The 20365-nt window shown below is 46.8% G+C and overlaps 10 protein-coding genes across 10 annotated transcripts; 4 read left to right on the forward strand and 6 right to left on the reverse strand.

The window, feature by feature from the left end:
• Window positions 1-348: 348 nt before the first annotated feature.
• Window positions 349-1571, forward strand: SERLADRAFT_397133 (uncharacterized protein; the record flags this gene model as incomplete). Its single annotated transcript, XM_007321505.1, has 6 exons — window positions 349-421; window positions 474-616; window positions 680-742; window positions 789-1217; window positions 1276-1348; window positions 1405-1571. The coding sequence occupies 6 exons, from the start codon at window positions 349-351 to the stop codon at window positions 1569-1571; spliced, it is 948 nt and encodes a 315-aa protein (XP_007321567.1).
• Window positions 1572-1588: 17 nt separating this feature from the next.
• Window positions 1589-3571, reverse strand: SERLADRAFT_474632 (uncharacterized protein; the record flags this gene model as incomplete). Its single annotated transcript, XM_007321506.1, has 11 exons — window positions 1589-1825; window positions 1882-2038; window positions 2098-2162; window positions 2212-2379; window positions 2431-2452; window positions 2500-2592; window positions 2645-3038; window positions 3094-3163; window positions 3215-3283; window positions 3340-3415; window positions 3487-3571. 10 exons carry the CDS (start codon window positions 3382-3384, stop codon window positions 1796-1798), a joined length of 1113 nt encoding a protein of 370 aa, XP_007321568.1.
• A 513-nt stretch (window positions 3572-4084) lies between these two features.
• SERLADRAFT_441016 (uncharacterized protein) lies at window positions 4085-5405 on the forward strand (the record flags this gene model as incomplete). The annotated part of the gene is made up of 5 exons (XM_007321507.1): window positions 4085-4156; window positions 4217-4322; window positions 4375-4387; window positions 4440-4946; window positions 5003-5405. 5 exons carry the CDS (start codon window positions 4085-4087, stop codon window positions 5403-5405), a joined length of 1101 nt encoding a protein of 366 aa, XP_007321569.1.
• Window positions 5406-6232: 827 nt separating this feature from the next.
• Window positions 6233-6856, forward strand: SERLADRAFT_397137 (uncharacterized protein; the record flags this gene model as incomplete). Its single annotated transcript, XM_007321508.1, has 3 exons — window positions 6233-6294; window positions 6408-6574; window positions 6637-6856. Coding segments are annotated over 2 exons (356 nt in total), but the record flags the coding sequence as incomplete, so codon positions are not given.
• Window positions 6857-7268: 412 nt separating this feature from the next.
• On the reverse strand, window positions 7269-9607 carry SERLADRAFT_474636 (uncharacterized protein; the record flags this gene model as incomplete). Its single annotated transcript, XM_007321509.1, has 8 exons — window positions 7269-7879; window positions 7940-8026; window positions 8086-8524; window positions 8583-8805; window positions 8861-8907; window positions 8957-9076; window positions 9158-9442; window positions 9512-9607. The coding sequence occupies 8 exons, from the start codon at window positions 9580-9582 to the stop codon at window positions 7787-7789; spliced, it is 1365 nt and encodes a 454-aa protein (XP_007321571.1).
• Window positions 9608-10168: 561 nt separating this feature from the next.
• Window positions 10169-11308, reverse strand: SERLADRAFT_410307 (uncharacterized protein; the record flags this gene model as incomplete). Its single annotated transcript, XM_007321510.1, has 4 exons — window positions 10169-10237; window positions 10341-10430; window positions 10485-10757; window positions 10820-11308. 4 exons carry the CDS (start codon window positions 11306-11308, stop codon window positions 10169-10171), a joined length of 921 nt encoding a protein of 306 aa, XP_007321572.1.
• A 686-nt stretch (window positions 11309-11994) lies between these two features.
• Window positions 11995-13407, reverse strand: SERLADRAFT_474643 (uncharacterized protein; the record flags this gene model as incomplete). Its single annotated transcript, XM_007321511.1, has 6 exons — window positions 11995-12459; window positions 12520-12713; window positions 12768-12805; window positions 12862-13019; window positions 13073-13200; window positions 13258-13407. The coding sequence occupies 6 exons, from the start codon at window positions 13288-13290 to the stop codon at window positions 12195-12197; spliced, it is 816 nt and encodes a 271-aa protein (XP_007321573.1).
• A 525-nt stretch (window positions 13408-13932) lies between these two features.
• SERLADRAFT_474648 (glycoside hydrolase family 88 protein) lies at window positions 13933-15942 on the reverse strand (the record flags this gene model as incomplete). Its single annotated transcript, XM_007321512.1, has 10 exons — window positions 13933-14163; window positions 14222-14336; window positions 14390-14543; window positions 14601-14697; window positions 14756-14802; window positions 14855-14939; window positions 15002-15101; window positions 15152-15181; window positions 15236-15359; window positions 15410-15942. 10 exons carry the CDS (start codon window positions 15799-15801, stop codon window positions 14102-14104), a joined length of 1206 nt encoding a protein of 401 aa, XP_007321574.1.
• A 571-nt stretch (window positions 15943-16513) lies between these two features.
• Window positions 16514-19555, forward strand: SERLADRAFT_451791 (uncharacterized protein; the record flags this gene model as incomplete). The annotated part of the gene is made up of 11 exons (XM_007321513.1): window positions 16514-16748; window positions 16817-17427; window positions 17480-17699; window positions 17757-18089; window positions 18148-18297; window positions 18351-18460; window positions 18518-18572; window positions 18623-18835; window positions 18891-18957; window positions 19007-19238; window positions 19298-19555. 11 exons carry the CDS (start codon window positions 16599-16601, stop codon window positions 19314-19316), a joined length of 2160 nt encoding a protein of 719 aa, XP_007321575.1.
• On the reverse strand, window positions 19523-20308 carry SERLADRAFT_397162 (uncharacterized protein; the record flags this gene model as incomplete). The annotated part of the gene is made up of 5 exons (XM_007321514.1): window positions 19523-19661; window positions 19717-19781; window positions 19839-19943; window positions 19998-20069; window positions 20132-20308. 5 exons carry the CDS (start codon window positions 20219-20221, stop codon window positions 19616-19618), a joined length of 378 nt encoding a protein of 125 aa, XP_007321576.1.
• Window positions 20309-20365: the final 57 nt, after the last annotated feature.

The raw sequence follows: 20365 nt of genomic DNA on the forward strand, positions 1-20365 counted from the left end.
CAGGACGAAAGGGAGGACTAGGTGACTTCAAGTTTGCGCTGCCAATGGTTGGTATGAGCGTTGCGGACGTTGCAGAGCATTACCAGATGAAAGTCAAGAATGAAAGCAAGACCAGAGACTGAAGCGATAGATATTTCTAGTCAATACGAAGCATTTGGAAGAACAAGAGAGTTGCAAGACACTGGGAATGCGGTGACTTGCAGTCTTGATTCGAATATTACACCTTCGCGCCAAAATTCGCAGTGGAAAGCCGTCGGAGACCAAGCGGGGACTGGTCCGTGGACCACATACCGGATTCGTACGATACACAACTTTACACCCAACTTTCTCTCTCTCCTCTCTGGACACATGAAGCACCTCGCTAAAATATCATATTTGGCGTCCTCTGCATCCCGCCATGGCGCTGCAGTACAAAGGAGAGGTATAAATCACTCAGTACCTGGTATCATCGTCACATACTCACCCAACTCTAGCCTTTCATGGGTCGGCACTGCGCTATGCCATTACCAACCTCCAAATGCCAGCCATGTCCCCAACGATGACCGAGGGTGGTATCTCGCAGTGGAAGAAGAAGGAGGGAGAGGAATTTTCTGCTGGTGATGTTCTCTTGGAAGTCGTGAGTAACTCACCGAAGCCGTCCTGAGTCATTCCCTTAGCTGGTGCGAATAATTCCTTGCAGGAAACAGATAAGGCTACCATCGACGTCGAGGCTCAAGATGATGGTATTATGGGGAAAATCATAGTAAGAGCTCGCGCACTGCTCACCCCAGCTTATCTCATAAGAGTAGTTACCAGACGGTGCGAAGAACGTCCCTGTCGGCAAAGTAATTGCACTTCTTGCAGAAGAAGGTGACGACATTTCAAACCTACAACCACCTAAAGAGGACTCCACTCCTTCCAAGAAGGAAAAAGAGCCTACACCACCACCTCCATCCAAACCCAAGCCCCAAGAGACGAAGGCACAACCTCCACTTTCGGAGCCTGCTTCAAAGTCTGCTTCAAAGCACCCAAAACATTCACGACCTTTGTTCCCTTCTGTCCTTCGCCTTCTGCAATCCAGCAATATCGAGAATCCTGAAAGCATCAAAGGTACAGGTGTCCGTGGAATGCTAACGAAAGGGGATGTCTTGGCGCATCTTGGAAAGGCTTCGAGTCCCACTGGAACGTATAAAGAAGGAGTCAAGAAGGAAGGGAAGGCTGAGAAGAAGGAAGAGAAGGTGAATGTTGATATCTCAGCTCAGTTTCTAGTGTCAGTGTTAACACTTACAACATCAGCCCATCGACGCCGCTACATTGCGCAAAGCCCTCATATCCAATGTAATTGCACAGTCGCAAAGTAGCGCATCTGGTACGTCTATCTCTCTTACACATCACACACCTTTTTAACTATGCACATGTCACCAGCTCAAAAAGCTCCAGTAAGCTTTGATTCCATCCTTGCATTCTATGCACCAACAGTGCGCCCTTCGACATCAACGGAGGAAGTACTTGCCGCACCCTCGTCCCCAGAGCCACCTGTACCTTCCAAATCAAAGAACAAGGAGATGGATTTCATCAATTCTTTGTTTTAACCCTTCATCACAGAGTATGTAGCTTAAGTTGCGTCAACTACTGTATAGGGGAGGTATCAGATCCATCGAAAAGGATCTCACATTCGATAGACTTGATGGATCGGGAGTGTGATTTTTTACTTCTAAATCATGTTTTTTTACCTTGATTAATAGACCGCAATAGAAACACCATCATTTTCTGATGTGCGTATGCTATGACGCCCATCGTGATATCTCCATTCTCATCAAGAAGTCTCCTCGTCCAATGCCAGACACTGGTGATAAAGCTAAATAAAGTGCAAAATATGAAGTACGAAGGAGGTGCACTCACCCGAAATTCGATAAACGAATTTGACAGCCCTCCTCTCGGCTTAGGGACAGGTACTAAGAATTGAAGGCTCAGTAGCCCTTCTTCCTCTATCCGAAGTGATGTCTTCGTGGAACTTTGAAGAGCACGTAATGTCCTAGAAATGTGACCGAAACGATAACTGACACGGCAGTTAGTACACTTTAAGATCCAACGTAAAGAAAGCTGTCGAGATCGCACCTGACAGTCAGTGGATGTGCACATTCAAAAGTCTCCAGTACTTCTCGATCATTAGGATAATCCATCTGTGCATCGTCTTGTGGTATATGTTTCGGCCACCGCAAAAGCACTTACCTCGGTGCTGCCAAATGTGCCTGACGCTTGAATCCTAAACAGAGGTTTTTCCTGAGCTCTTCCAAGCCTTGGGCCTCTTCTTACGTCTGCTGCCGGATTGGCGATGAATGTCAGCTTATCGCATGATGGATCCAGCTCTGACAAGGCGTCTCGAAGCCAAGATGAAGACTACATTTGAGGCATAAGAAAAATGCACGCAGTGTGGACGAAAGTGCAGACCTTGAAGATAATCTTGAGCACCCTAAAAGCATTTTTAATGGCAAATGGCAAAAAGAACACCGTGCTTACAGCTGGTCTGCATCAAATGGGAGCTCGATGTTTGGTTCAGAATCAAAGGTAGTAATTTCACATGTTGTCGTGGGTCCTGTTGAATCCTCAGCGCTGATCTAGCATTTTGATCAATCCAATTTACACATGGAACATTGCGACTTACAGGAGTAGAGTCAATGGGTAGCCCGGTCCTGCGTACGACATATTCATACTGGTTCGCTTTTCGCCGCCACCAAAATAGTGGTCGATGCGATTGTGAAGTGGGACATTCGCTCCAGGACGTTGTCTATTCGGCCTGTCGCCGTCGTCACCATCATGATCTGAGCCATCTTCTGCCCGTTTCCACTTCTTGTATTTAGTCCCTGCACTTGCGGATGAGATACCGGCTGTGCCAAATATATTGAGGCATTCTATTAGAGTATTGAGCGGAATTTCGAATGCGGAGGTGGCAGAGTGGGCGTCCTTTGACAGCTCGGAACTCTGAGATGATGGTGCATGATGAATGTCCGGATTGCAATCCCACTCATCAAAGTGTTCGGGGTAGATGTAGGACGTCGCTTTATAGGTTATTTAGGGTTTATCATTTGCATGCAGTTGATAAGGACACCTTACCTAGTAGTGTTCGGGCCTCTTCGACGGCAACAGTTATCCCTCCGCTAGCACTGAGTATAACGGAAGCCCGCTAAACGCTGTGGCCGTCAAACCCAGTATAGCATTGTATCTATTTGCTTACGTTTGAAAAGTTGATGCCTCGCAGGAGCATTGCTAGATACCGCACGTCATGTACTGATGCCACGAGTACCTGGGTAAGCAATGGGAATGAGAATCGCTGTATTCATGCATAATAATCACAGGTACCTGCTTAGCTTCCTCATCAGTTCGTTGGGACGTGAGCTGTGACATTTCTGTGGAAATTCCACCAGGGCGTACGCAGCTACCAACGCCACCAGTTTCAAGTTAGTGAATTCCAGTAAGTCATGATCCGATTTAGTTTGCGGGACTCACACAGACTTGCGCTCGTACCCTGAGAGCTGATCGAGATGGGAACTTGCGCCTTTGATGTAAACTAGTTCGAGTCGGTCAATTACAACTTAACAGGGACGCGAGCGGCCATAATTAAATGCGGCGCGGATGTGACATGATTCACGTGATTCGTGATGTGTCACATCAGGACTTGTACAATGATCTCAAGGGGTTAGGTTCACACAACAATACTATTAATTGCTTGCTACGGATTCTCCCTTTCCACCTAACTTGAACTCGGACTTCCAACTACTTGGGCTCCCTGGAGCTGGCTTGCTCGTAAACGCTCATCTGCAAGACCCTCAGAGCCCGGCCGTATCTTTTATTCTATATATTTCTGACATCAGTAGCAATGAAGCTCACTGTGTGTAATATGACGGAGGAATCGCTCATCTGTTGCTACGAGAGCGACGCCGGAAATTGGAACCACTGCTTCTTATTGCCTCTGTGCTCGACTTCAGCTACTATCCCTTCTCGGTGTTCTTATCTGATGTTGGCTCGTCGAAGTGTAGCTTACAATCCTAGGAAACCGAGGGAAAACATATCTACTGAACCGGACAGCTTTACTATTCGCCTGGCAATGGCATTAGGCGCTCAATGGCAGGCCATCAAAACTCCTCGGGACTGCGCCTGGCGTATTTATCGCAGCAAAGTACGTCATCACCCACAGAGCCATATTTTGATTTTGTGATGTACTCACTCTGAAGTTCAGATAACACGCAAACATCATCGGTTGTTGATCATCCCACGTCGAGACACGTCAAATTTCCTCTCAGAGATCCCTGATACCGTGCCCTTGTCGTCTTTATTATTACCTGGTGAGTCCATTCTGTTTGTACCTTTCATATTCCACGCTAAAGTCTACCTCAGGAACTCATGACACGTGAGTCAATATTTGTATACATGAGAAAGTGATTCCCTTGACACAGCTGTAGAATGGCTTTCTACGGATGGCCAGTATCACAATGCCAATCCCTCGGCACCCCATTGGATGCACAGCTTCGTGCAGGGATTCGGGTACTTGATATACGTCTTTCCATCATTGACTCTCGCCTATTGGCCTATCACGGAGCTTACCCTCAGCGAACTCCTTTTCGCGACATCCTCACAACGCTGTATGATTTCCTTAATGGACAATCCACCTGCTACGAGACTATTGTCGTTTCTATCAAGCAAGAAGACAAAGGCGGAGAACTGTTCTCCAAACTTGTTCGTGAAGAGATCATGGCTTCCCCTGGTGGTATAGAATTATGGTACTTAGAAAATAGAATTCCAACTTTAGGTGAGGTCCGAGGCAAGGCTGTCATGTTCAGCCGATTCGGTGGGAATGGTTTCGGATGGGATGGAGGGGCACTAGGGATTCATCCGTCTATCTGGCCAGATAGTGAAAAAGTTGGCTTTTCTTGGAATTGTCAAAATACCCTTGTTCAAACCCACGATTGGTGAGTTGATCAAAAACGTGTTGTTTTTGAGAACCAGCTAAGAGAGCTATTTCAAGGTATGCCATACCCTTGTTCCTAGCGATACCCGAGAAAGTATCTCTCTCCACTGGCATATTACTTTCATCTTCTGATAACCCGCCAATGCCAACCCTATCCATCTCGTTCTTCTCGGCTTCTTCATTTCCACTTGCCTTTCCACCTACCATAGCCCGCGGATTTGGGTGGCCTAAAGTAGGATTCGGATTTGAAGGCGTGAATGGAAGAGTAGGAAAGTGGCTATTAGATACCCTCGGAGAAAGCGTCGGAGGTCTGACCGAAAAGGGCAGCGATAGCCAGCCCAGAATCAGAGGGTGGACGTTCATGGACTTCTACGAGGATCCCATAGTGGCGGGAGTTATGCCACTGCTAATTGAGTGTAATTTTAGAGGCAGACGCAGTGGGCAGGAGGGCTGGCCATGAGGTGAAGACCATACATGTTGGCTGTATTCGCTGCTGACTTTTCATAGCCTTGCAGGTGTTTTACACTTCCGGAATGATTTTGATATACCTTTGAACTGGTACTTCTGCGCACTATTACCTGTCGTGTTGCGATACTAACACGTTCTCAGGAACGCCTTCACACCATCACAGCTTGTCGTTGATCGACTCCCGCAGGCGCTCCGAACACAATAAGAACAACGCTCCCAGGGCTGACTTGCCTCATATTTTTTCGCAAGCCAGCATTGCAGGGTCGCGGCGAATAGCACTGCCGCCATCAGCAAGGGCTTTATACACATGGTAAACCTCAAACTCGGTGCATCTATGGAAACTTTTGACCCGCTATGCTGCTAACAGCAAACATGTGTTTTATGTGCTATGGTCTAACCTCTTTTTAATGTGACAGGCCTCACTTCTGAGTCTCTAGCCTCAACCATACGTATTTATTTGCTTTCCGTGTCGTTATTAAACCGTGTATATCAGCTTTCCTGTGTCAGTTTACTGCTGTGTTTTCAGTTAGAAGTATGTTCTTTGTCTTGCATGTTCTTGCTGTCTTGCCTGATAACCTCGGGCTACTATAGAGCCGAAAAAAGTCATTTATAACCCTTGTACTTCTAGCTAGTGAAAGTGCAAATGAACTATGTTTATCGACCGCTTTGTGGCATTCATCTAGAAGCGCTGGTCCTTTGTTGTGAACTAAATCCACAGTGTAGGCCGAGCACTAGTGTCACTCCCGATGTTCCGTCACATTACGGCGTCCACCGCGTCGAGGGCGTGCTGTGACTCAGACTCATTTAATTTTCCCCAAGAAAAAAGCGTGTTTCTCGTGTGGACAGCGATCTCGGTCCTATCTGCAAACTACGGGATTCATGTGAGTAATCGTTCAGGCAGCTGGCTTTCTCCGATGACACGCTGAGTTGGCCCTTTACATATTATCTGACGATATACCGCCCCACTGTTGCCTCGCGGCACCGTGTTCCCCAGATAAATATCTGCAAGACACCTTATGTCCAATACGTTACTCCCTGAACTTGCACCTGACACAGAAGGCGACCATCTGGATATGGCTCCTCTCTCAACATCGCAAGCAGTAGCTGTTTACTGTGCAGCATCTCTAGGAAAGCGTCCAGCCTTTCAACTCGCTGCTTTGTGTATGCCAACCTTCATTCCCGCCTTGTCTTCATCAAAACTGACCTCTCCGCCACTCATCCAGCTCTAGGACATGCCCTCGCAGCGGCGAAGCGGCCATTGGTCTACGGTGGTGGTAATAGCGGTATCATGGGCATCATATCAGGCGCCGTCATGGAGTCTGAGGAAGGTCAAGTGACTGGCATCATCCCATATGCCATATTCGCCGCTGGCGGAGAGAAAGACAAGGGCAATGGAGTTCCTACTACGTCTACTGTATCTGCCGTACTCGATGAGTCACGGCGAGGACAGGTACGTCAGGATCTGTTACATATTTCATATATCATCCTAACATTCTGATGTTTTGTAGATCGAAACCGCAAGTTGGCTTCGTCGTGATTGCAGTTGTATGGCGTTATAACGTTATCTTCGTTTTCTAGATCGTAGTCAACTCCATGCACGAGCGTAAAATAGAGATGGCTAAGCGTGTAGGCGGGTTTGTTGGCTTGCCTGGAGGCTATGGGACTTTCGAAGAGGTATTTGGTGGTTGTATGCTACTCGAATAACTATATTGATGCCCTTTCCCACAGATCCTGGAGGTCATTACGTGGAACCAGCTTAACATTCATAATAAACGTAGGTGGTCGTGTCCGCAGCTTAGGCTTATAGATGTCTTACGCGTCGCCTGAACAGCCGTAGTGCTCCTTAATGTTCTGTCATATTTCGATCCCCTACGACAACTCATCCGAAATGGTATCGAAGATGGATTCATCCGGCCCCGGAATGAGCGCCTCGTGATCTTTGTCGATGGTCCTGAGGACCATTCACTGCACGAGTCGTTTGACTGGGGCAAGGCTGCGCTTGATGCCTTGAACAGCTGGGAGCACGATCAAGTACAGGCACTGCCATTCTTTTGGACAAAGGATACGGATAGCAGCAATGTCACGAACGGGGGATACCTCAGGCAGAAGGGTAGGTGGTTGAGGAAGGTTTGGCACGTACGGGCTCGCTCGTTGCCCCGCGCTGCGGCATAACTTTGTTTGCTACTTCTGATATCCTAGGCGGATATCATGCAGTCTAGAACATATGTGCCTCAGACACGGAAGCATACAGGTGCTCACCGGTGTCTACTTTACTTATTAGTATAACACTTTGGACTTCCATTTAGATATATGCCTCGTACAACCCCACACGTGTAATATATGCATGCGCATGTCATGTCGTACTTTAATGACTCAAGCAGAGGATGCCTTGCCGAATTTGGTCTCGATTTTTCGGTCCGTGCTCATGAATGCTTTGACGTCGTCGTCGGTAACACTGGCTTTCCTCTGTAGAACGAGTTGAGTAGGCTTTTAATATATATATATATATGAAGAGAATCTGCGCACCGTTTGAAAGCCTTTGACGAAGTCTTGCAAAAGCTGAATACATTTAGCTTTAAGTTGTCCAGTGAGTAGGCGTCCAGCCCTGTATTCCTATAAAATTACCACGTTCAGCTTCTAAGTATGCTTCAAGAGGACAAACTATAACTTACTTCACCGATCTTCGCCAGCTCCTCATCGTCCTCTAAAAAGAAACCAAGGTATTGGTAAGCTACATCAACCTCTGTGTCTCCTCCATATTTTCGGTGTTCTTCCTCTGTCTCCTTCCCGCCTGAGAAACCATGTTTATTGATTTTATTCTTGATCTGATTGGGGGTATCATTCATGAAAATACTCGAATTAGGATCCGAAGCGCTCATCTTCGTCTGTGGGCCCTGTAATGCGGGGAAGAAACGAGAGTGGACCAATGCTGGCTTTGGGTATTTAAGTTTCTGCGCGACATCTCGCGTGAGCCGGAAATAAGGATCTTGGTCGATCGCGCAAGGGATCAGACAAGGAATGTTGGATACCTCTCCGAAAATATGAGGGAATGAGTTAGAGAATGAAGGGGCAGCCTGTATGGCAGCGAAGTGTATTTTTCCGATATTGTCACTAGAGAAGAGCGTCACGGTTTATGTCGTGCCGTTTCGAATAATATAATGATACATACGACTCATTAAATCCAAAGGTAGCCTTGGCCTGGTTGAAAGATATCTGGCGAGATATCTTGGAAACATTGCGATAGAATGCGCCGCCCAAGTAGTCGTAGTCACTGAAGATGAATGTCTTCTCTAGATCGAATCCTACGGCGATAATATCTTTTGCATTTTGCTGTGCAAATGCTCGGGTCTGCTCAGCTTTAAGTTCGTGTTTGAACAAAAATTTCTCATCATCTGCAGGAGACACAGTCAGCCAGGCTAGAGGGAGTAAACATCGAACCTAGCTCACCGGTGAGTTGAATTACTAGTGGTACTTCAAAGACGTCCTGCAACCACCTTCGTCGCGGTTAGATGTGATATAAAAATGATAAAGTATAATCCTAACTTTGTGAACACAAAGGGTATCATATGTCCTAAGTGCATGCTGTCGCTACTAGGCCCTCGTCCGGTGTACAGGAAGAAAGGCTTTCCCTGTTCATATCGGTCCAGAATCTTGTCAAGGTCCCTTTATCCCAGATCACATCAGTAAACTGTCTTTTTGACCGTCGGAAGAACTTTAGGACAGCCGCAAGTGAGTGAAACTCACCGGTGCGAGAAGAACATACCTCTTCGAAGAAGCGGATGGGTTTTATGGCCTGTAAGCTTTTCGAAACGTTCAAGGAGAGCTTGATCGATGCGCCTAGTACCAAATTGATCAAGTAGTTTGTCGTAGTCGATCGCGAGCTGTTTCCCATCTGCAGATACGGAACCTTGCACGTCCCACGGCGTGACAACTTGGGCATGAGCTTCCGATGCAGATGTAGGTTTGATCTCTGGGGCGTTAGAGGTAGAAGCGGACGGGGCAGCATCTGGTGTAGCGTCACTCATGTTTTCTTTGGGTCTTTAGATGTCTAGTCAGAGAATAATAATGGGTTGACTGGAATGATTGTGGACATACACGGAGATGCTGGCATTATCGAGTGATGTCGTTAGGGATTCTATCTTTTTCCCGTTAGGATCTTCTGACGCCATGTATAAGTACGAGTACGAGACAAATGGTACTTGAGAATAATTCGATGATAGGAAACTTTTAAGGTCAAAACTCAGAGTCAGTGAATAGATCTTCCGAGTCATTTGCACGTGGTTATCAGTGCCCCATCTTGCCAGTCCCTTACGTAAGACAAGTATTTCTTGTACTTGTCGTTACTTATACGCAAGGTTAACCAAACGTTCTCTCAAAGTTGTCAAATATTCAATGTACAATGCAATTCATTCGGTTATTGAACGTATTCGTACATTACGGCTAAGTAACACAACTTGGATCACTATGTAATTTTATCATATGGTATGTCAGATGGTGAGAAGGGAGGTTGTGGGGGATGCGGCGAATGTAATGTTTTTAATGTTATCTGTATTATGGGAGGGAAGGAGGAAATGTTCGTGCACTACGTTTGTCCTCTACCTGTTGACCCTCGTTTGTATAGAACTTTTCTAAACTCTTGAACCATCACCGAACAACCAGTCCACATCTCGAATGCGCATTATGTGCATTGAGGACGTCGACCGGCGGTGTGGAACCCCTTAGAATCAGAGAAATGAAGATGGAGGTATGATGTGGTCAGGGCTTCCTGAACTCGCACAACACCGTGTAGATGGTATTGAACGCAGTGTAGATCTCTTCCCTGACCTAAGTCGGGAAGATGACAGTTAGCAGATGGACTGAACCGACTCCACTAACCCGACGTCTCCCGGAAGAAACGTCGATATCGCAGAAAAGGTAATAGCTTTACCTTTGCACCGGTAAGCACAATCTTCCCCGACACGAAAATAAGTAGCACCACTTTGGGCTTAATCATGCGATAAATAAGACCTGGAAACAGCTGCGAAGAAAATATCATTAGCTTCAAACGTCAGCTGTAGTAAAATATATGTACCTCTGGTTCGTAACTACTGAACTGCCCGTGACTGTACGCCAATCCCTCCAATCGTATGGGGAATTTGACATCACAGCTACCAACGATATTCTGAATCTTGAACTCGGAGAACTTCGCGTCGAAACCGAGCTTCTGCACTATACGTGCATATTTTCGCGATGCCAGCCGCGAGTCGTCTTCCGATTTTGCACCGGTGACTACCATCTTGCCCGAAGCAAAGATGAGTGCAGTCGTCTTGGGATCACGGATACGCATGATGACGGCCGCGAAACGCTGTGCAGTGACGAAGCGAGAAGCTCGACATGCACGCACATAATAAATCAAATAATGCCAACCTTGGGATTATATTCCGCATTACGAGCGTGTAACGCAATAGTCTTCAGGTCAAGCCGACAATCGAGGTTGACCGTAGCGACAATGTTCTGCAATGTCGGAACAATACCCTCAACTGCTGTGATATGTTGCTGCTCAAGAGTAAGCGGCACTGGTGTAGCTGCAACAGGAGTAGCGACTGGAGTCGACGGGCCAGCGACGGCGTTGGGTTGAGAGCCATTGATCAGAGTCTGCGACTGCGTGGCCGTCGGGGATTGCGATGGTGAATGTGACTGCGATAGCGGGGATGGCCCTGGTCCCGGCAGAGCGAGATTAGATGGGCCAGGAAGATATGTATTCGACCCTGGCAAGGCTAATCCATGGCTAGACTGGACCCCTGGCTGCTGTAATTGTTGTGGTTGTTGATACTGTGGTTGTTGGTATTGCTGCTGCTGCGGGGGGACATGTGTTCTACCAAAAGTCACTTGACGAGCGGGCAAGGCGAAGGACATTTTCTGATTGGATAAGAAGTTTGGAGGGGCTACAGAACACAGCCTTTTAAGGGCGTGAGAAAAATACGGCGAAGGGGGCGGAAAGACAAGACCCAGCAAGTCACGACCTGTGGCCTTTATATACTGATGTGAATTCAAGCTCCGCCCTTGATAACAATCAGAACCTTAATTCTTAGGTTCCTTTCTCCTTCCACAATCAAGGCATGATCCGTCCGAAGCGCCCGTCTTGCTTGAGTGTGCACGTCGTTCATAACAACTTGCCCGATACACCTGCTGGTCAAGAACACTTCATTGGTCTGGGAGCTATATGACCTGCGCATTTCATTCACGCACCTGGGGTTTAATTCGTCTTTCTTGTACATGTTGATTGGGAGCAGTGGGGTGTTAAGTCGGTTTACCCGGTCATTCTCACGCTCGTCTCGCAGGTCAGCCGTGTAGATATTGCCTGCTCGGGGCTACATTTCTCTCTTGTATTGATGTGTCAAGAGTTTGTGACGGTTGCGATCCTCTGAATCGTTGGATGGAAATGCTGTATTGCAGTTTGAGCAGTTGTGATCTTAGCGGGAATATCTACTACCTCAAAGGTGATTGTGGCGTCACAAAGGCGGGGATGACGAGGCTGTGTCGGCCATCTTAGTAATACTGCCTTGACAACCTCCGCAGCTATCTCGTAATATCAGATGTCGACTTTCGCATGATTGACTTGCAAGATTCACCCAGTGACTATAGACAGATTACAGCCTGGAATAATTGTCTTCGACTCCACGACCAGAGTACATAAACGTTACAAGGAGCAATAGAAACATAAACATCATGCAAGAAACCAAAGCTTTCGAGAATCAAACTTCAAAGTAGCAAAGACAACCTTTTTTTTGTTTTGCTGCATTTAGCGACCGCCGATCAGTGGTGCACGCTCTTCGTCTTCGAGCATAATACCACCGCCACGCCATTTGGTGACCAAGCTGTAAAGGGCCTTGAGGGTCCAGAGAGCTGCAAGAATGGCAAAGGCAAGCGAAGACCAGTGGACGAAGCCCGAGCGGGTCTGATGCGCAAAAATTGCCCAAAGGGACCAGAGGATGGCAATGGATGCAGGAAGATCACCCTCGGGAGAAGAGAACGCATAGGTAGCTGCGGTGCCTTCCAGGAAGAAACTGTAAGAGGTATAGGCGTAAGAAAGTTAGCACTCATGATATCCTGATCGTATTACGCACAGTCCAAGGAAGACGAAGACTTTGGTCCAGACGCCGGCGCGCTCGTGGAGGGCGTTTACACCGAATGCCTCGAATGCAGTCAAAACAACCAGCACAGTAGTCCAACCATGGTAAAGCGAGAACGGAAGGTGAACGAAAATCTCGTCACCAGTGGTGGAGGGCGCGTGATGCTTCTTGACGATGTAGTAAATGTGCTGTGTAGCTGTGAATTAGAAGACGAGGAACATGCTATTCATAACACGGCTTACAGTCACTGCGGAACTGACGAACAGCGCCAAGATGAATGCTGTGAAACCCACTGTTGAGCACACCGCATTGCTCCAACGGTGTTCGAATACTCACCGATGACGTAATGGTGCGTAGCCCAAAGGTTGACGTAGATGGCGTTCAGGATGCCCAGAAGAGGGAAACGCCATGAAATGCCGTCGATGATGACCTTCTTGCCACTAGCGGTGAACTGGTAGATGACTGTCCCAAGCAAAAGCAGATGAATCAAAGTCCTGAAACCCCTCTTTTAACATATTTTCCTTTGTCGAGGAGAGGTAAAACACACCAGATGAGGAAAGCCCAAGGAGCAGGAGTGATGTAGGTCTCTTTTCCGGTGTAGTAGATATCGTTAGGAGCGGCAATTGTATAGATGTTCGACCCTAAGAAGAGGAAGTACACCACGACATTGACGACCTACAAGAAAGAGCATGATGTCGACAAATATCCTCTAAAATGTATTCTGAAACATACCTTCAACAAAATTCCGTCCTTCCAGCTGGTCATGACGAGTTGAATATAATGTTTATACTAACAATGTGGGGAAAGGAAAGAAGGGGGACTAAACAAACGGCAAGCGAGAAGTGGTGCTTATGAGTGTTTGCAAGCAAGGAGGGAGCGCATACAGCATGCGCAGTTCGGCCCCTGACGACACTTGCCATGTGCCTTCCAATTCCGTCATTTCTATGGACAAACGAAGTGGCGAAGACCGCAACTACATGGCGCCGAGTTTGCAAATCACAGCCTATTCCAATTCTAGCATGGCCTGTGTGTGGCGTGATACCTTCAATTATTCGAAGACAATGTATCTAGCGAAAAGTTCTTTGAAGCACTCACAGCACCACAGTGGTTTTGACACAACAATGGCAGGCAGAGCAGTGCATTCAAGATATCACCCAACAGATCAATGTGAGATCTTTCTTCACCGCAAAAGTGATTTGAAAAACTGTGCCTTCAACGAAAACTGAGGAGCGGATATGAACTTGAATATGAATATCAGGCGATTAGAAACCAGCTGGCGGCTGTAACAAGCCACTGGAATGTTACTATCAGTGAAACTGTTGCTGCTGGATTGCAATTAGACCAAAGCTGCGCCTAAAGATGGCATGATATCTCGAAAATAGATTCATGACGGGGTCCCAGGTCTATATTTTTCTCATCTTTCTCCAAAGTTAGTTGATACGATAGGCGCAGTAGACCGAAATCTAAACTACGCTGCAATGGTACACTATATAACAGGAAGTTTTGCAACTGTGCCATCAGGGGCTATTGACCGACCGGCCAGAAATATAGATAAGTGGCTGATGGGTTCCGAGCATCAACAGCTTGACAGGCCCATCGTAACTAGATCGTTTCCAGCCTTGATATAATAGTAGTCGCCTAAACACACGCGCTTTGAGGGAATAAATAGTATTTGATCTAATCAATTTTAGCTTACCGTATACTATGCCGGTGAGATTGTTCGCAGAGGGGTAGTGGTTATTAACAGTACCATTGGCAAGTAAGCTTTGCCACGCTGGCTGCCAGGCTAAATTAGTCGTGTCGGAGAGGATCTATCCCGAGTCTTCTAATCAGCTAGATTATAGGGTGACTAGCATGAGCGCACCTTCAGCGCTGCGCTGGCCCATAGATCAGCTCCTGTTGTATTGGAAGGTTTCAGTGATGCTTCTTGTCTTGATAATAGAAGTAGCCCAGTCGCTACGATGGCTGCTGCAGAAGAGTCCGCAGGCCGAGGAGGTACCAGAGGAGCGTCGAAATCCCTGCGATATTCATGTACAGTTAGCTTTTGCGCCGGTCACTATAGAAAAGAAAGGTACCAAGGCGTGATACCATTTTCAGGCAAGTTGTTTAAGAAATAGGTCGCCATCCTGCGTGAGGTCTCGAGATAATTCATATCTCCCGTGTGATTGAACACTGGTGAGAAAATACTGAGGATGGCATTATCGAATAGACCAAGTAGCCAGCAACATACTGTTGGCAAATCCATATACGCCCCAGGCTTGCCCGCGGGTCCAAGTGCTGTGAATCGCCGTTAATATATAGCTCTTTCAAGCTTTCGGGACAAAGCTACCTATTGTTAGCATAACCTTGAGCTGTTCCTCGCCATATTACATCTCCAGTGGTAGCATTATATTCAACGACGTGAAATGAAGAACCTGGAGGTAGCGTGGATTCGTTAGTTCGTCGTACAGGCTATGTAAGTAGTGGAGATGCATACCATCCGGACGGACATGATTCTCCATCGTTTTGTTTGCATGAGATATAGCAATATCACGTAGAGTGTGGTTATTAGTAAGTGATTCAGAGACAAATAACACCTATATGCCTGAAATTAGAGTCGAACGACCTTTAGCACAGAATGACTCACTTCAAGATTCATCATGTTGTCGATAATGACCTTACAGATAGAAAAGTGTTATTCGAGTGTTCAGAAGAGTGGACTAGAGCATACCTCAAAGTCAGTTGGGTCAGCTGTATCCCAGCTACGAGTACAACCAACTACAGGGTTGAAACGTGCAGCCAGAGCAGTTGCAAATTGATTGACAGCTTCAATGGCTGATTGATTTGAAGGGTCACTGTGCCCCAACATAAATAAGAAGCAGCTTCACAAGTACACAAAACGCACATTGCGAGCTCATGCACAAACGGAAAGCTTAAGAAGCCGACGTCATGTCCAACAGTCGAATTCTGCTCCAGGGGGACCTCAGCTGCGCTCCACTGACGTGCCATGGTGACCCAGTCTGGCTGATTGCGAAGACCACATAACTGCGCACGAGTATTAAGCTCATACAAAGTAGCCGGGAAGAACCCTGTTGTCCAAGTGTCTGGTGCGAAGTATTGCCAGATTCCTTCCACTCTGTCTGTGTACTGAGGATATTGAGCCGGGTTGGGCTCAGATTGAGCGACCTTGAGGATCTTTTGTTGAATGAGGGGCGAGTATAGTTGTGCAGGGTAAGTGAATTGCGCGTAGCTGACACCGAGAAATAAGCAGGGAGCTACCAGTAACAGCGCGATCATGATGGCAGTCGCAGACCAGGTGTAAATGTGATGCCAGCAAGAAGAACTAGTAGCAGGAGAACATTTTAAGTTTTATGTTCCCAAATCCCAGGTGACCCTAATCGGAGCAGAATAGGGTCACCTGATAGTGCGTCTCATCCCTTTGGACGCGAGCACACCACCGGGCCGGTCAATGTCGAGCTAAACAGAGATTCGTTTTCTCCTTCATCATGAGCCACGTCTGTCGGGAATCACTGAGATGCGCATCACGACGTGAATCCCCCCCACTGTTTGTAGCAAGACCAATAGAGAAAGAGCTTTTCGAAATCAAGAGGCTCGCGCTGCCAGCTACCTCCAGTAGCTGTATGGTAGGCTGTACCATAGAAGACTGTAAGGCCTCATGCCGTGGCTCGGTGACTTGATGTATGCTATATGAGAGTAACAGCTCGAGAGACGGACCTCGACAATACTGATAAGATAAGATGTTGAATGCGAGAATACGTGTCGGATTTCAAAGACAACGGTGGGCGACGTGGACTGTCTGAGGAATACGTATGAATCATATGATGCGCCGTGTAGTACTGCGCCGGTATACCTTCAGTCCATAACTTTACACAGTTGCGCACGTCGTTCCACGTTGTCGCAGTCAAGACTGTGGACTTTGGCCAAGTTTGGTCGGGTGGCTACGGCTGTACGCAGCGGCAAAGCATGTTTTTGCCACACCGAACGCAGCACGCTCGCTTGCGTATATACAGCACTCCCTGCGTTTTGTACCCCATTCTTACCTCTTTCTTTTAAACGAGTGTGCTGTATAGAAGATGTCGACAGGCCTTGGTCACGAAATAGTGTCCGTCATCAACAAACTCCAAGATGTCTTTACTGCAGTTGGATCCTCAGCTTCACAGATAGACCTTCCACAGATTTGTGTAGTGGGAAGCCAGAGTAGTGGAAAGAGTAGTGTGCTCGAGGTGCGACTGTATGCTTCGTTCATCCATCAGATTCTCATGCTCATATGCGTCCATCCATTACATTAAAGAACATTGTCGGACGAGACTTCCTGCCTCGTGGTACTGGTATTGTGACACGACGACCGTTAGTACTGCAGCTCATCAACAGGCCTGCAACCGCCCCTCAGCCTAATGGATCTTCAACTCGTACGTTTCCTATTCATCAAAGGTTGACGTTCTCTCTTCTAACTCTTTACACAGCTGCTCAAACCGACTCATCATCGGACAAAGCAGCGAATGAAAACGAGTGGGGAGAATTCTTGCATCTTCCCGGGGAAAAGTTCTACGATTTCAATAAGATTCGTGCAGAGATTGTCCGTGATACTGAAGCTAAGACCGGACGGAATGCTGGCATCTCACCACAACCCATTAATCTTCGTGTCTTTTCCCCCAATGTCCTAACTCTCACTTTGGTTGATCTTCCGGGACTGACAAAAGTACCTGTCGGAGATCAGCCAAAGGATATCGAGAAACAAATCAAAGACATGCTTCTCAAATTTATATCGCGGCCCGCATGTATCATTCTCGCTGTAACACCTGCTAACATGGATTTGGCGAATTCTGATGGTCTCAAGCTGGCAAGAGAAGTGGACCCAGAAGGAACGAGGACGATTGGTGTTCTGACCAAAGTAGACTTAATGTAAGTCTTTTTGTTTGATTTTATCGTCCCTCTAGCTCAAACGATAGATAAGGGACCGAGGGACAGACGTAGTGGATATTCTCGCTGGTCGCATCATCCCTCTACGTCTAGGCTACGTCCCCGTAGTTAATCGTGGTCAACGCGATATCGACTCTTCTAAATCAATCAGTTTAGCACTGGATGCTGAGCGCAGCTTTTTCGAGAATCATCCCTCGTATAAGGGTAAGGCTCAATACTGCGGTACACCTTTCCTTGCTCGTAAATTGAATATGGTTAGCGGCTTGTATATGCTTCGATATCTATTTTTGTACTAATATTTGCCACTATAGATCCTTATGCAGCACATTCGCGCAACGTTGCCAGACATCAAGGCGCGCATTACACAACAATTGCAGAAATATAGTGCAGAATTGCAGTCCCTCGGTGGAGCAATGGGCGATGCCAGTGGCGGCAATGTCGTGCTGTCTGTCATCACGGAGTTCACGAACGAGTTCCGGACCGTCATTGATGGTAATACAAATGACCTGTCGTTGAACGAGTTGTCAGGTGGTGCACGGATCAGCTTTGTGTTCCACGAGCTGTTCAACAATGGTGTCAAGTCGATCGATCCTTTTGACCAAGTAAAGGAAGGTGATATCCGAACCATATTGTACAATTCTTCAGTAAGTTATGACTTCATGTCGTCTGTCAATGGTATTCAAATAACTTGGTGCTCTTCAGGGGTCAACTCCTTCGGTATTTGTTGGTACACAAGCTTTCGAAGTTATCGTGAAACAACAAATCAAACGGCTGGAAGAACCTAGTTTGAAGTGTTGTCAACTAGTTTATGATGAATTGATCAGAATTCTGGGTCAAATTTTGACGAAAATCGTGCGTGTGGCTTCTCGATTCCTGCATACATTAATAACCCCATCCCCTTATAGCAAGCATTCCGACGATATCCAGCTTTGAGGGAACGCTTCAACTCCGTTGTTGTCAACTTCTTCAAGCAGTCAATGAACCCAACGACTAAACTTGTCACGGACATGGTTGCGTAAGTGATGCGATAGTGTCTTATAAGGTTATTGCAGTATTGACAAGTCGGCTTCAGCATGCAAGCATGTTATGTTAACACTACGCATCCTGACTTCTTGAATGGTCACAAGGCAAATCGGATTCTTGTTTCATATCGAGATATAACTAACATACTTCTCAGGCAATGGCCATCGTGCAAGATCGCATCAATGCCAGCAAGCCACCACCACCTACTATTGACCCTAAATCTGGAAAGCTTGCTCCTGGGCAAATCAACGGCGGCAGAGACCTTGATGTAGAATCGAAAAAGGAAGAGCCAAGCTTCTTTGGATCTTTCTTCACTGCGAAGAAGACGACGCCATCGCAAAAGAAAGGTGTGGCTACTATGGAGTCTGTAAGTTTTTCAAATTATAAAATACGTTTGACGGAAACTCATGATATTCGTATAGCCACCTGCTATAATTCGCCCACAGTCTGCGCTCAGTGAACGCGAGACCATGGAAACAGAAGTCATCAGTAAGTCATCGCTGGCCCCTTTTAGTGCATGAACCTAATCTTCTTCTAGAGCTTCTTATTCACTCGTACTTTAACATTGTTAAGCGAGAAATGATCGACATGGTTCCCAAAGCCATTACGCTAACTCTAGTCAATCACTCCAAGGAAGATCTCCAGCGCGAGCTCCTGCAAGAGTTGTACAAGCCCGAAGTCCTTGACGAGCTATTGAAGGAGAGTGAGTACGTTGTCAACAGAAGGAAAGAGGTCATTGGCATGGTCAGTGCGCTCAATAAGGCAGAGGAGTAAGTGCTTCTTTAGTAGTAGAGCTGGGAACGAATGCTTATTTTTATGAAATTTTCAGGATCGTCGCTGGTGTCTAGGGTAATCTGCTTAGTAGTCGGTTTTGGACACTACGCTTTGATTATATTCTTGACGTGCATCGAATACTACTATAATACCCTTTACATACTTTTTGTTATGTTGTCTGCCTAGATAATGGGCTGGTCGGTTTTCTTGCGCTTTCCTCTAGGCTCTATGATACTGTTGTTAGGTTATATCTGCGGCCTACCACTCATGTCTATCGATCAATGGATCAAATACAATCTCGTTCACATTATAAGCCCCTCTGTTACAATGAGTTTATCTATGATGTAGTAGCGGATAGCCAAACACGCTTCGTTTATGCCCCATAGTTCAATCGGAAAATATCATTCAATCTGTAGTAGCTGAGGTCAGTACTCTGTGCGTACAAGCAGATTATGCAAGGCATACACGTAATAGCTGCCACCATCGGGAATCAACTGAAAGACTTGACTATACTGTAACGGGTTTGGGCTGTCGTCGACCTGTTATTGTTACTGGTAAAGGGGGTTCATTCATGGATTGGTGAACAATAAACGCACCACCAAGAGTCCCGTTACACTGACTATCAGACTTGCCACTGTCGGCGATGAGGGTTGAGCATCCAGTGTCATGACCTTGTGCACAACTTTTTCGAATGGCAGGCTCTAAAGAGATGCGGTTTACATCAGTGCTCGATATCCTGATCGCGGTGGGCTAACCGTGAGTTTCTCAACGATATCGTTAACACCCTGTACTGGGACTCCCTCCCATGTCAACATCGATTCGTTGCGCTGCGAATATGAAATACGATTAGAGCGCGTAGATTGGAGATCGGATAGACCGTAACACGGACATAGAGACTCTGCAGCCCAGCACGGCCAGTATCAAACGTTTGATAGTAGAAATCTGTAAACTGCTTCGAGATAGTGTTGATGTCGGCCATGGTAAGATCAGGTCAGAGGGAGAGGCGAAGAAAAGCAGAGAACGTTGAAAAGATAGCTGAAAAGATAATGATGGACTGCACCGCCGCGGCAAGAAAAAGCTGTAAGATGTGATTTTGAGACGATTGACTTTTTTGGGATGCCGG

The sequence above is a fragment of the Serpula lacrymans genome (genome assembly GCF_000218685.1).
Source record: "Serpula lacrymans var. lacrymans S7.9 unplaced genomic scaffold SERLAscaffold_11, whole genome shotgun sequence".
NCBI classification, from domain to species: Eukaryota; Fungi; Basidiomycota; class Agaricomycetes; order Boletales; family Serpulaceae; genus Serpula; species Serpula lacrymans.